This window comes from Ambystoma mexicanum, chromosome 1q (assembly GCF_040938575.1).
Source record: "Ambystoma mexicanum isolate Mex_15411 chromosome 1q, UKY_AmexF1_1, whole genome shotgun sequence".
Lineage (NCBI taxonomy): Eukaryota > Metazoa > Chordata > Amphibia > Caudata > Ambystomatidae > Ambystoma > Ambystoma mexicanum.
Window position 1 is genome coordinate 301,987,471 of NC_090922.1, and position 14,450 is coordinate 302,001,920.

The window sequence follows — 14,450 nt, forward strand, 5'->3', positions numbered from 1 at the left end:
TTGCCTGTTCGTGATGCATTGTGAGCTTTTGTGTAATCTAGCCCAAATTTCTCCCATTCTTCTACCGCTATTTCTCGCCCAAGATCCTTTTCTGACTGTCATATATCTTTCTTTTTTTATAGGGCCTGACCTGTTTAGGAGCCGGTAGATCGTGGATGTCCTGCCTTTGCCGGTTGGCATTGATGGCGTGAGTTCCAGCGCTGCTGGTTCTCTAGAGCATTTTACTCGGGTGTTTCTGTGGGACATCCAGTGCCTGATTTGGGTGTAGCAAAATCTTTCCCGCATCCCACTCCGAATTTTATTTTTCACCTTTCGAATGTGATGGGTAAGCCCTCTTCTAGAAAGTCGCTAGTTTTCGCCAGGCCCCCTACTGACCAGGCTTTGAAGTCCCGCGGGGGATTTCCTGGTGAGAATTCAGGGTTGTTCCAGATGGGTGTCAGGGGTCCCAGGGTGGATCGTACTCCCCATTTCCGAGCTGCGGCTTTCCAGCAATGGGTCGTCACAGTCGTGGCCGATAGGGGCCCGCTGTTTGCCTGTGGCTTTATAGTTGGTAGGCGCGGGAGAACGGGTAGTGGGACCGGGCACCAGGCCTCTTCGATTTGTCGCCATTTCGGGGGGGGTCTACTTCTTGCACCCAGGAGAATGCGTGTGATAATTGAGCGGCTAGGGAATATCTGGCCAGGTCAGGGACTCCCAATCCCCCCACCCCCTGTGGTTTTCCCTTCAGCATAATTGGTTTGTTAATTTGGGGTCCCCTCCCATCCCCAAACAAATTCGAGTATTTTCTTTTGTAGAGCATTTAATGGCAGGGACTGGGATCTGTATTGGTAGTGCTGCACAGTGGTATAGCCATCTGGGGATCAATTCATTTTGACGGCGGTAATTTGCCCGAACCAGGAGATTTCTTGCTGCTTCCACCTTTGAGGTTGTTTTGCAGGTCGCTGACTAATTGCGTGATGTTGTTCGAGTACAGTCGCTTTGGGTCTTTAGTGATCTGGACCCCAAGGCATTCAATTGCACCCTTGGCCCAAGGGATTGGTGAAAGTGGGGTGAGGGAATCCCTTTCTTGGGTAGGGAGGTTAATGGGTAATGCTGAGGATTTAGATGGGTTAACCTTGAATCCTGATAGGTCCCCGAACTCCCCGATCTCTTTCCATAGTGCCCCCAGGGATGTTGCTAGGTTTGTGGCGGTGATTAGCACATCGTCGGCATAAAGCGCGATTTTGTGTTCTTGGTCACCTACCAGTATCCCCTTTATACCCTCATTTTGTCTAATTCCATGGACAGGGCAAAAACTAAGGGTGATAGTGGGCAACACTGTCTGGTGCCCCTCGAGATGTGTATGTGACCTGACCTGGTGCCATTAATTCGGCCACTGCACTTTTAAACAATTCTACATGGACCGGAAGCTTTGTTTTAGACCATGATACAGTATGGTGCACTCTGGTAACCCTTGCATGAAAAACCAGTGCATATTGCTAATGAAAAGCAGTGATTTTTAGTTCTGTTCTCTAAATACAGCTGGTTGTTAGCCATTCCGATGACTTGGCAGCGTGGTCTAACTGCAGCAACCCATCTAGCTCCTCTTGTGCATGATGGAATCATGTGTTCGTATAGTGTGCTTCCATTTCATAAGGAGCACTGATATCCTCCTGTTTTGTGCTTTGCCTTAATCCACCTCTGGCTTTGGGGGGGGGGGGGTCTCGCTTCTCTCCAGTTAAAGTTGAGCAACTGAGCCAGAAGGACTTTGTTTGCTGATCATCACATCATGTGTCCTGTAGTGGTTAGTAGTACATTACTGTGCTAGTAGGCAAAAGTAAGTGATTTGAGAACATAAACTCAAGACTATCCATGACCTTCACCATTAGTTCACAGCTCCTATGATAATTTTGCAGCTTATTGGTCTGAACCCTCCTACTAAAGTACTTTGACTTTTTCTGTGCTCTTAACTCCAGCTATCCCTTTCAGACATGCTAATAGTTGTATCTAGAATAGTCTGCCTACCTCAAGACTCTAGTTTGGCCTTGTTGGTGTAACCCCAGAGTCATTTAGTAAGCTCAGAATGCTCTTTTCCTGCACTGTAAATCATTAAAATGTTTGCTGGAACCTAATGGGTTAAATGTTCATATCAGTAGTTCCTGGTTTGATGTCCTGCTTGTTGTTCATTAGTTTGGAGGAACTGCATTACGGTGGCAGGGGCTTGCCAGTAGGTGGCCGCATGGTATCCCCATGGAGGCTGGAAGGGAGTAGCTGTATCCCAGTGACTGCAAGACGGAGAGTGGAGTGAGCCAATGGCTTTGAGGGTTCATCACAGAACATAGAAGCAGAGCCACACTGTGAGGGGATTTTGTGAGGCACAGCGAGGGAACTGACTGATTTGCAGGTGAGCAATGGTAAACCGAGTCCCTGACTGTCTGGTCCCAAGCATCAATCCTGCAGAAGTTGCTGGCCCTGCTGAGACACTCGGAGTTCCAGTTTCCAACTGCTTGGCAATCTGCCAGTTGCACTCAAGAACCCCGGAAGGGAAAGGGGAATTGGACTTGATGATAAATACAGATTCTGCTTGGTTACACTGCTCTCACTTCCTGCTTCCTTCCACTCTCAGGCTTAACATCTCTAAAGGAACACAGAACTAAACTAATATGGTATTTTATGGTAATTATATGGTAATTAAATAAACTCTACTCACTCTGCCCCTACTTCCTGTACCCGTCGGCCTCCCCTGCTAGCTTAGAGGCTAGAGAGTTGTTGACATGTAAAAGAACATAAAGTACTGTGCTTCTATACCTAATTTGCCCCACTATTAAATCTACTGCTATACAACATAGTCTCTTAGAGAGAATTATGGGTAGTAATCTTCCAGAGAATAGCATTGTCCTGAGCACCATAAGTGAATTATGTACATGTCTTTGTGTGTGACTTCACAGTATCTTCAACACTTTAATTCTAGTCATTTAAACAGGCTTCATATCCAGTTTAATCCATGGAGTTAATAAATAGAAGCAATCTTTCTTTTAGTCAGTGCCAACAAATTAAACAGGGTAACTGCCGCAACTTCCTGTAGAACTGCAGAGAGGATCTGAAGCACACAACGACTCGACCCATGATGCTTGGTTCTTTTCTTTAGCACCGTCATGACGTGAACGCCCACACTCTCACGTTCCCCTTAATTGAACGCCAACCATGCTACATGCACTGCGTGCCACCAAAGGTGTCAGTTGTTACCGTGTGTGCATGGTTTAAGTCACCACAAGCTTGGAAACACACACTTAGCTAAGTTATCTTCCTTTGAAAAACTATACACTCTTCCACGCAGAGAGTTTTCAGACGTGTTTCTTTGAGCTGTATCCGATTCATTGCGTCTTCTGGAGACACATCTGACGGCGTCTGCACCAGTGCAGTCATTCAAATAATAGATTTTGTATCCCACCAGTTTCTTCAGCAACCTGTCCCACAAAGTCTGCTCAAGTTAAACACTTGTTTCTCAAAACTAGCCCAAAGCTGCCAATCAAAATAAACCAGGACCTGCTTGCTCTAATTATCTTAATAAATGGCGTTTATAACCTTTCCCAAAGATTCTGCATCACTTCATTGAATGTGTATTGCACCAATCAGTGCTGAGTTATTTTTTTTTCTTCACAATCTTCAAAAGGGAAGAATGCCTTCTCTTAAAATGGCATAGTTGAGGAAAATGAAAAGTAGTGGAATACCAGCAGCTCCATACCACACACTGTCATACTATCAACCTCGAAAGCCTTTTACCTAAAATATCCTGCAACCTTTAGCAGTGAAGCAGCCTCCCACCATATGTGCCACCCTAGCCCTGCCTGTAGCTACAGTATGCTACAAGGACCCGATACTGACTGAAGAGTCCTGCTTAAGATTTCCTCACGTTCTCTCCTCTTCTGTTGGTGGAGAAGCTAAACACATCATAACAGGAAACTGCCATTATGTGAATCAAGACATGACTGTAGTCCCTGGATTAGGGATAGCTCATGTATTTAAGCATGTATGAGGCACCAAGGAAAGGATTCTGACATCCCTATGCTATTACTGCCTGACTGACGAATAGAGTGTCTTCTAAAAGACATATATCTAAAATAGTTGTATGGCTAAAGGGAGTAAGGATTGAAAGAAGCCCTGTAAAAAGATTTGTTCCAGTGCCCTATTGTAAAGGAACAGAATGGTGAGATGAAAAATTAGAAGTTAGTGGCAGTTAGTTGCTTCTCTCCAGGTGCATCCATGAAGGTGTTCCTCATCGTGGATTTCAAAAGATGTAAAGCCCCACAGGTAACCCATTTGTCAAGACCCTGTCGCAGAAACAACCCTGGGTATCGTGACCGGTGAGGAGTTGAGTTCAGTTGCTTCCACTATAGGCAAATGTTTTAATTAAGGGTGTGGTAATGTGAGAATAAGACAAATTGTTTGGAGGCCTATTAATAAGTCCAGGTAGAAGGGACAGTGTTGTAGTCCACTTTGCCCATCATTATCGTAGAGGACGCGCCACACTTGGATATCCTTCCATGCTAAACTATCATAATACCATTATTGTGCAGATCTGTTTTCTATATGCATATGTGTTGCCAGCATATTTGTTTATGGTTAATCTTTTTGTGACATCACAATTCAACAGTAAAATAAACCATATACATTTTTAGTAGTCTTTGGTGAGAGTTACATAAGTAAGTTACTGCAGGATGTAAATAAAAAGATAGGTTTGTGTTGCCCTTGATTCAGTAGGTGGGGGCACTCTAAAAATCTTTCACCATGTAGGAGCAGACCTTTCTGCACATTGTCATATGATGGGGGCGGGAGGGGGTAATAGATCAGACTCGCATATAACTATAGTCTTCTGTGGAGTCTGGTGGCGGCAGAGAAAAGAATACAAATGGGAAAATGAGGGTTACACCTGGAATGTATTACTATGAGGGTGACTATGATTACTAGAAAAAATACTGACCACAATATTGCTTATTACTTTTTTCAGCTTTATACTTTCAAACCTTCATTTACACTTGTTCTGTTTAATTCTGTCAGATTTGACATTTGTTGAAGGATTCTAATCAACTTCCCATTCAACCTTTCAAGCCTTATTCATTTCTTCCAGTGGTTTTATTTTTTACTCCAATCCTACAAATTGGTCCCACGTGGGTGAGTTACTCCATCCTGTACCTATTTATCAATTCTCATTATTTCACAAAAGCCTATTTGTATACTAATTTGTTTACTCACCTGTTTGACTCTTATCTACCTCTTACCCACTACTACTATGTTCATTTCGAAGACTAACGTAATGTCTCTGGAGATAAAAATGTTATCTCTAGTGATTGGTTTGTATGATCACTTCTCCATGCCCATGTGAAGTCACCAGCTTAAGGCTAACAATTTGAACCAGTGAGCCTCCGGTGTTGGAAAGACATACGCTGGATCAAGTTTGCACTGCAGAAATATGCAGGGAGGCATAACACTGCTCTCTGCCGCAGGGTTTCTGACATTTTGTGTTGGGTCTAAATGGACCCAGACTCCATATTGAAGGTTTTCCTTGCATGTTTGTGTATTGGTCTTCACTGTAAATTAAATATCTTAAGTGGATTGCTAGTCGGGGGCCACTTTTTACTTCACTTAAGGGACATGTTACGTTCATCATCTGTGCCATGGATTGAGATGAAAAGTTTCTTTTTGAAAATACTATTGTCTTGTGCAGCAGAGTGTATAATTTACTTTTGGGTGGGCTATTACTTTATTTGTGGCTATTGTAACAGTGTCTTACTAATGACTTTCCATTTTTTTTCCATCAGGGTATTCAATCGTCAACAGTGACAACTTGCTTCGAATAAAGGAGGAGGAGAAGTTGGAGTATAGAGATGGTTCTGGCATAGATGTGGTTAAGAGCGCAACAGGTAGTAGTAATAGTGATGATGTTCTTTTTGATGTAGTCCGTGTGACCACCATCCAGCATTGAATCTGGTATTGTTGGTAAGCAATAATGCTGCAATATGAGAGCATTACCGTGTGGTAATGACCATTGGTCAAAGTTAAAGGCCCAAGCAAAGCAATGGTGTTTAGCGTGGGCCAAGGGGTGTTACTATGTGGTAATGGTACAAGGAGGGGGCATTATTGCCATTTGAACATTTCAGCCAATTAAAGTATAATATTCAGTTTAAAACTAGGGGAAATGATCGGATGTTTGGACAAGGACTTATGCCAGCCATTATTTCCCTTTGCCAGTAAATTGTCTGCAATGGAACTGCCAACATTTCACATTTCGAATAGCTTTATAGATCTAGCCTTCGGGTGGTACCAGGAGGTAACCAGACCCATAACTTTGTACGTTCAGAGTTTGAGGTCTATGAAGCTTTTATATCCTGAATTTCGGATAAAAAAATATATATATATCTGGGGGATAAGTGTCTGCTGGGAGCCAGGGGAGGTCTAGATTGCTGGGCGCTGGCTGGAGAATGTCCAGCGGCGACATGTAGTCTCCAGCCAACATTGGGTTATATTTAAAGGACTGAGCCGTGTCTGACCGGTGCGGCCCATCAAAGAACAGAATGATGGTAGTGAGGGCACTGTCTGCTCCCCGGGTATCCTCTTCCAGCAGTGAATGGGAGTGGCTGTAAGGAGCTTATGGGGGTAGAGGGCAAGTGGTGGGGGGGGGGGCTATGAAGTCCCAGGTCGTGCCTTCTTGGAGTGGCCAGGGTGAAGATGGGCGTTGGAACGGTGAGGTATGAAGTCCCAGGCCGTGTCTGACATGAACGTCCAGATAAAAATTGGGGCAGTGTCACTCACAGTGGTGCTACTATGACGACGGGCGCTGTGGTGAGAGCCCTCCCTGCAGTGCAATGCAGAGAATATTGAGGGAGCACAGCCCTCTGCCAATCTCCAGGCTATACCAATTTGCGCGGGCATTGACCAATAGCTGCCTTCCCTCAATGTTCTGAGCGTTGTAATGTAGGATTTCGCCTTTAGAGACTGATCTGCCGTTCAGGATCGTCTCATGGGCCCATCTCTTCAGTCATGGTCCATAGGAGGGCTGGAAAAAAAATGTGTTCCACTTCTATTTACCGATAGATGCTAGAGATCATAGGGATGCATATGTCACACCGCTCACATTTGCAACACTGTTGCAATGCCTTTACTTTTCATTTGATTCCTTTGCAAAATCCTACCTGTGCCAGGAGAGTACCTATCTTGGTTGGTTGAGTTAAGACCGTATGAAGAAGGGTCTGTTGAGAAAACTCCTAGACCAGTTTGTGATTGGATGGAGGAAGTTATCAATTACTGTGATTTTTGCTTCTAATATGTCTCATTTAATACCTTTTTCATTATGCTCTAACATGAAGTTACACATTTCGTTCTCTCTAGCAAGCTTACTCTCCTTTTGCCCTTGGGGGGAAAACCAACCCTGACATGCAACCTTTTCTTCACACAGGCCCCCACTTCGTAAGCCCAGACATTTTATGCCGTATCAAGCAAGAAAGAGATGTAAAATTCCAGGGCCACGAAACCTTCAATGTACAAGAGAAAATACGCCCCACTGCATGTGAGTAGCACATTGAGCAGGATGGTCTAGAGGGTTAAGCATTTTGTAAGTGAAACAAATAATATATAATTAATGTATGCATGTTTCTGTGGCTTGTGCATCTGCTTGGAATCCCATGGTTTGCACACAGACCGACCATCTAGTGGTAGTTTTTTATTAATTTTATTAAAGTGACAGCGACTGGGCTTTATACTATAGCTACTGTGAAGTGTACTGTACCCATGATCCCTTATGCATCGAGGTCCTCAGATTGTCTTTTTTTCCGCAATCGGGTTGGTCGCACTTGGCAGAGTTTGGAAGCATCATCCCTGTTTGTATGTATGCATAAAGATTTATTGAGTGCAACTATGGCCCGAAGGCATCAAGGCGCTGACACACAACTGTTAGGGGAGAGAGCAACTCATTCAGGACTCCGAGATCTGGCTTCAGATTCCTACGAAACCGAAGATGATCAACGGTATCGCAAAGATCCATCAGCAGAGTTCCACATTGTCGGAGCCAGTACGGAAAAAGATCCTCCTCCTGCTAGTTTCCTACGAAACCTTGGAATACTAAACCGAGTTTGAGAGGAGGATCGAAGTAGTCTCGTCGGCTGATGGAGAGTAAGTTTGGAGCAAAGTTATTCTGCGCAAGTATCATGAATTGGGCGGTGTACCAAAAAAAGCATTTTAAACCTGATTCGGCTGCCAATTGGAAGCCAATGCAGCTGACTGAGCAGGGCCAAAGAGTGTGAAAACCTTGGAGCTCTAAGAGGCAATCTAGCTGCTGAATTTTGTAAAATCTGCAAGCGTTGAAGCAGTGCAGCAGGTTGCCCCAAATAAATGCCATTACAGCAGTCAATGGAAGTCCAGCCCCACATCCCGCTCCCGTCTATCCTTCAGGCATGTTAATTCCCTGGTGCCAAAAGCAGTTATCACCTGATGAAATAAGTGTGGCGGTCACCTTGGAAGAGATACTCGCAAGGGAATAGGTTCGCCTATAAGGGTGAGCACTTTGGAATCTCTTCCAAAGAGGGGAACTGTGCCTGCATGGTGTGTGTGATTAGTGCATATCTATATCGTATTTTTCTTGTAATGTCTGGAACGATCAGAGTTGGCCCTCCTGTATCACATATGCTATGGCGAATATACCTTTAGCTTTCCAACTCCCAGAGTACCCCATTTTTTAGAAGTTCAGGTAGGTGTATATTATAAGAGATGGGCTGGTCCAAGGTCGGCCTGCCTCCCCACCCGATGTGCATCCGCCCCTACATGACACGTGTGCCATAGCATCTCCGGGAGGGCTCCTCCCTCTCTCTAGCCCCCCCCCCCGGAACCCCCTGTCTGTAAAGTACCTGTCTGGGCCTCCGCCCCTTTATCCATCCCCTCTTGACCCCGCCCGCCCCAATGTGAGGGATTGCCGCATCCCCATGCAACCAGTCATTTACTGTCCCAAGTTGAGCAGCCCCATAGTACTGACAGAGGTTGGGTAGGCACCCCCCCCCCTTCCCAAACAGACCCCTGCATTGTCTTCGGGGCCACCTGTGGTTGCTTCCTCCTCACAGCAACCACTGTAAGGATCCCTCGATGTCTGCGCAGACCTTCTAAGGAATTGGGAGTGGGGAATTACGCAGAAGATTAAAGAAACTTGACACGTAATTTTAAAGCGAGCTGCCTTGCCCAAAATGGTCAGTGGGAGAGATTACCAGTGAATTAGGTCTAGTGCAAACTTATCCACCACTGTGTAGAGATTGGGCCAGGTGAAATCTGATAGGCTAGGGCTCAGGTGAATTCTCTTTGAAGCCAGAGACCGCAATCTCATACGGGCAGCCCTGTGGGATCACATCTTCACCCCCCTGTACCGGAAAGAGAACCAATTTTTGCCAATTTATTTTTAGCCCACTGACCTCCTGGTTTCCATTAGTATACGGATCACAACCAGACACAAGACCACCAGGTCGTTCATATAGATCAGAAGATGGTCTGCATAGAGTGAGACCCTGTCTTCCCTCACCCAGGGCTATTTGAATCCTGCACATTCCGGATTGGCTCCAAGTTGTATTGCAAGTAGTTCTATGGCTAACGTGAACAGTAGCGGGGACAAGCGTCACCCTGCCTCATACCCAGCCCCAGGGGAAAGGTCAGAGAAGGGAGCAATGCTTCAGGTGAGGTGTAAAGAATGCAAACCCAAGACAAAAAGTTCTCCCTGAACCCTATTCGGCCCATGATCTCCATAACGCTTGCCACCTCATCGAGTCAAACGCCTTTTCAAAGTCTTTTGCAAGAAGGGCTAGCAAATCTGGTAACTCGGCTGCTTGACTGACTAATGGCTAATTGTACCCTGCGCAGGTTCATTCATGTGGATCTAGAGGGCATGAATCCGCATTGGTCTGGGTGATCAGGGGGCTAATTACCCCGAGCCACTGATTAGCCAGAATGCGAGCAAGGATCTTAGCCTCTCCATTGATCAATGAGATACGCCTGTAAGAGGCGTATTGCTTCAGGGGCTTGCCAGGTTTTGGGGGAGAACCACTATGCTCTCCCTTCTGAGATGTGGTGGGAGACACCCATCGTGCTTACATTGCATAAAGAGACAGTGTAGCGGTCCTATCACCTGCTCCGCCAACCTCTTCTGCACTTCCACTGGGAAGTCATTGGGTCCCGGGGTTTTACCCGTCTGCAACTGCGCCAGTGCAGCAGAGATCTCCTCCGAAATATCTGCCTCCATGCTCGAGGCCTTCTGCATGCTAAGTCTAGGGAAAGCCACCAAGTCTAGTATATCTGTCCCCTCTGCCACTGGCCCTCCTGACAAAGGACTGTACAATGTCTCGTAAAAAAGGGCAAATTCGCTCACAATTTCCACATCCTCAGTAATCTATTTCCCCTGGGCATCATGTAATGACCCCCACATACCCAATCCTCCTGTCCACCCTTTCTGGCTAGCATTTTGCCCACCTTGTCCCACGTATGTATCTGACTCCTCCTATCCCAGTGTGCCACTCTGGCATTATCCAGGGCCACATTGCTTAGAGACTCCTGCGCCGTGACCAAGGCCATCCGCAGCCCTGCCGTTCCAGAGGCAAAGAACTTTCACTCTTCTAAGCGAACAGTCTTTTCAGCGTCCTCTACCGCCTCTGTGTGCTTTTTCCGCTTAGCTGCCACTAGTGAAATTGCCTCCCCAAGAAGCACTGTTTTGTAGCTCTGACATAAAATTTCTTGGCTGTCTACCGTCCCAGTATTCATAGTGAAATAGTCCTGTTTTGGTGGTCGGGTGCTCCACAAACTCGCAGTCCCACAGGTAATAGGCTTTCAAGCGCCACGATGCTGCAGGCTTAACATGCCTGTTTTTGAGTTCAATGAACAATGGGGAATGTTCCGATATCCCTCTAGCCAGGATTCTTGCAGTTAATAGCCTGTGGGTGATGTAGGAGGGGACAAAGAAATATTCGATCCTGGACATGGAGTTATGGAACCCAGATAAAAATGAAGGCTTTTTTTTTTTTTTTTCTTCTCCCCCGCAGTGCGCAGCAACCTCCATGCATGCATCCACCCAGCCCAGTGTGTTGGCGAAGGAGCACAACCTAGTGGGAAGCCAGGGATTTCTAGTGCCAATATGTGTTCCATCCAGGTCCCGGTCAAACACCCATGTGACAGTATGGCCCTGAAGGGTTTAGAGCCTGGAGGTCGGATAGGTTGGGTGCAAACATTAGGGGTGCGTATACTGCCACCATGCCCCATGTTGCTCCCCATAGTTCCCCTTCGACTGAAATGAAGGGCCCCCTGGCATCTGGTTTCACCTCTGTGACCTGAAATGGGATCCTCCTATGAAGGAGTATGAGCATCCCCCAGGAGTCCCTTGAAAAGCCAGCATGGAATGCTACTCTGTAGTTGGTTCGAAGAAAGTATTTGCATGCTATATGTCTCCGTGAGAAGCGCAATGTCAGGAGAATGCCTATTGAATGCTATAAATAAAATATCATACATCGATAAATAGTAGCACCAGTCTGTGCTTTACACAAGCATAATCCGTTCATATTCCAGGTCATCAATGAAACTTTCCTGTCAGGAGCCATCATCCCAGAGAAACCATATACTGCCTCAGACCTCCCCTCCAACCCATTCTCTTTCAGCTCCTCCGCCCGCTTCCACCCCTAATCCTCACCATCTCCGTGTGGAACTCCATCATGCAAGATGTACCAACCCAAACTTAACTAAACAAATGACCGCCTCCCCCACCCCCATCATGAAGCACCTGTCACTCTAACCCTGCGAGAACAGACACGAGAGAATACTACCAACCATGGGAGGGGTGTGCAACTGCCACCCTTTGAGCTGCAACCCCATCTTAAAACATTTTTTTTTAAACCTGCTGTTTTACGATGGAATCGTCCCAGGCTTTAATTCTTTAATTCAGCCAGTGTCTCCAGAGTCTACCGCAGCAGCTGCTGCACCAGGCTGCTGCATGGGCTGAGAGTCAAACATAAGTGGAGATGCTCACTCTGTTTCTACTGATCTGGGCTGTCCCTTTGGCTGTCTGGACACAGGAGCCGACAGAATCCATCTTACCATCCAGTTCCACCCTTCCGCAGGGTGATGAAATGGGTGGACTGTCCCCTTGTGGTAGACCTTTTAACTGTGCTGGGAAGAAGAGGGCATATTTTAATCCCAGAGAGGACAGCTTTCTCTTAACTGAATCAAAGGATTGGCAGGCTTTTTGACCTTCCTTAGTGTAGTCGGGGAAGAGTCCGATCCTGTGCCTGTTATACATTATCGGGCCTGTTGTCCTCGCCATCCGCAACAGGGCGTCCTGGTCACTGTAGTTCAGGAGCCTTGCTATAATTTTGTGGGCGGGGGAGCCCCGGAGACCAGGCGACCTGTTGGGATCCAGTGTGCTCACACGATGGAGAAGAATTTCGATGGCTTCTTCGGAGCGAACCGGTCCGCTAGCCACTTCTCCAAAAACAGCTCCTTGGTGGAATCCTCTTCCTCTTCTGGCATCCCAAGGATCCACAGGTTATTGCGTCCCAATCTCCCCTCGCTGTCTTCTGCCCTCTGCTCCAGGTGAGTGATTTTCTGTAAGATTGCAGCTGTTTACTGGTGTCCAGGTGTCTAATGGTGTCTAATGGTGTCCTCCAAGTTGGAGATGTGCTGCTCTGCTTCACCCTCGTGGCTAGCTTCCACAGGTCCTGTCATAGAAAGGAGACTTCCGACGCAAGGCCATCAATTTATTTGTTCCACAGAGGTCCTAGACTCCCCTATGGCTCCCATTCTGTCCTTGAGGGAGAGGGCTCGGGGACCAGGGATTCCCCTACCCGGCTACTGTCTACTGGTGCATGATTTGCAGCTGACGAGGTGCAGTTTACTGTGTATTGATCCATTTTGTTCTCTAGTCCACCCTTCCTGGGTTTATCCTTAGCCGTGGCTAAAAGCGCGGCTGACCCGCAATGTCAGCCAACGCTCAGCCTTCTGTGCTCACCCAACTCTCCCGGCACACTGTGCCCGCTGCACGCTTCCCACTCTAGCCTTGGGAGGTCACGTCTGTTGTTGCTGCCAGCCTCTCTCCACTCCTCCCCTTACTGAGCCGAGCCTAGGTGAGCCCCACTTCCAGTTCTGGCCCGCTGGTATCTCTCTGGCCTTCGTTCGTGTTGAGTCAGACACATTCTTCCATGGTGTCCTTTGGCGAAATAGCTTTACCCCATGCCCCTGGGGGGCACTCGCCAACTGCTCTCCTCAGCCTTATCTGCCAGTAATGTCTCTGCTAGTAGCTGCTTGATATATTGTTTAGCCCCAATACCTCAGATGCTCGCAACCATCAAACAGATCTGTGACTCCACCCTTCTCTGGTGTCCTGGGGTCAGTACAGCAACAGCGTGCTCCCCCCGCCAGGGGTGCCTCAGTCTCGCCGTCGTATTTGCAGGTTTCAATGCAGTCTGCATGGTGCCCTCAGTGCTCTCCCCTTGATTGTTCAGTTTTCCCTCCTGCAGGTGGATATGAGCTTGCTGCCAGCCAGGCACACAATCTCTTGCCTCTTTGCCCGGGGTCCCAGTGCATTATTTATATGTCCTGAAGTAATGTCTGGAATTGTCCTGACAGGGAGAAGTGACTTCTAAAAGAAGCTAAGTTCTTTGTGCTTACTCTGTCGGTTATTTGCTCTACGGGATACAAATCTTACTAGTAGTTTGAATCAATGTCTAGGGAAAGTGCAATCATGAAAAAAGAACCACATCTAGAGACGTGTTAACATTTGTCAAATTGCAAAAATTATTTAATCTGCATTTTATTCTCGCAAAATTTATACCTATATTCATAAAATTAAGACATACAGAAATGTATTGCTCTCCATGCAAAACAGAATTGTTAAAGCAATATACAGAGAAACAATTCTCACAAATACATGAAACCAGAAAGTATCATATATAATAGACATTAACATCCCACAGTTGAATGTTAGAAATCCCAGGGAAAAGTTCTGTGCATAAGCCTACTCACCAAAACCTGGGTTAGGTTCAGAAATGCATCTCTGTCTAGGTAGACACAGAATATATATCACTTAAAACTGCCACAAGGACCAAGTCATAGGCTCAAGGATCTACATAAGGCTCAGTACTATTCACTAGGACTGTGCAGCCAATATACTGTGAATTCTTTTCATAAGGGCTATACGTTTCGGCGGTGATGAGCAAGTAGTGCTGCCTTCCTCAGGACTAGAACAGGATGTTTGGGTGACCCTGCGGAACTAAAAATAAACAATACTTTAAGGGAACACATTGGGCTCACCATCACCAGACTACGCATGACTAGCCTGAGTCCATTTACTCCCACAGATCAATTTAAAAGTAAAAAAAGCACCCTGGTGTTACCTGCTTCGACAACTAAAACAGGACACATTAAACCAAACTAATGTGATTTACTTCTCTGAGGGTCATGTG

At 46.4% G+C, this 14,450-nt stretch overlaps 1 protein-coding gene across 2 annotated transcripts in view; it reads left to right on the top strand.

The window, feature by feature from the left end:
* Window positions 1–14,450, top strand: part of LOC138527604 (zinc finger protein 773-like) — a 282,571-nt gene that overhangs the window by 128,685 nt on the left and 139,436 nt on the right. Inside the window, exons 4-5 of one of the 2 annotated variants that reach the window (XM_069638907.1) lie at window positions 5,799–5,903; window positions 7,433–7,543. In XM_069638907.1, the coding sequence (XP_069495008.1) occupies window positions 5,799–5,903; window positions 7,433–7,543 (216 nt within the window). The remainder of the gene's footprint in view (window positions 1–5,798; window positions 5,904–7,432; window positions 7,544–14,450) is intronic. The other variant, XM_069638918.1, reaches the window with a different exon arrangement.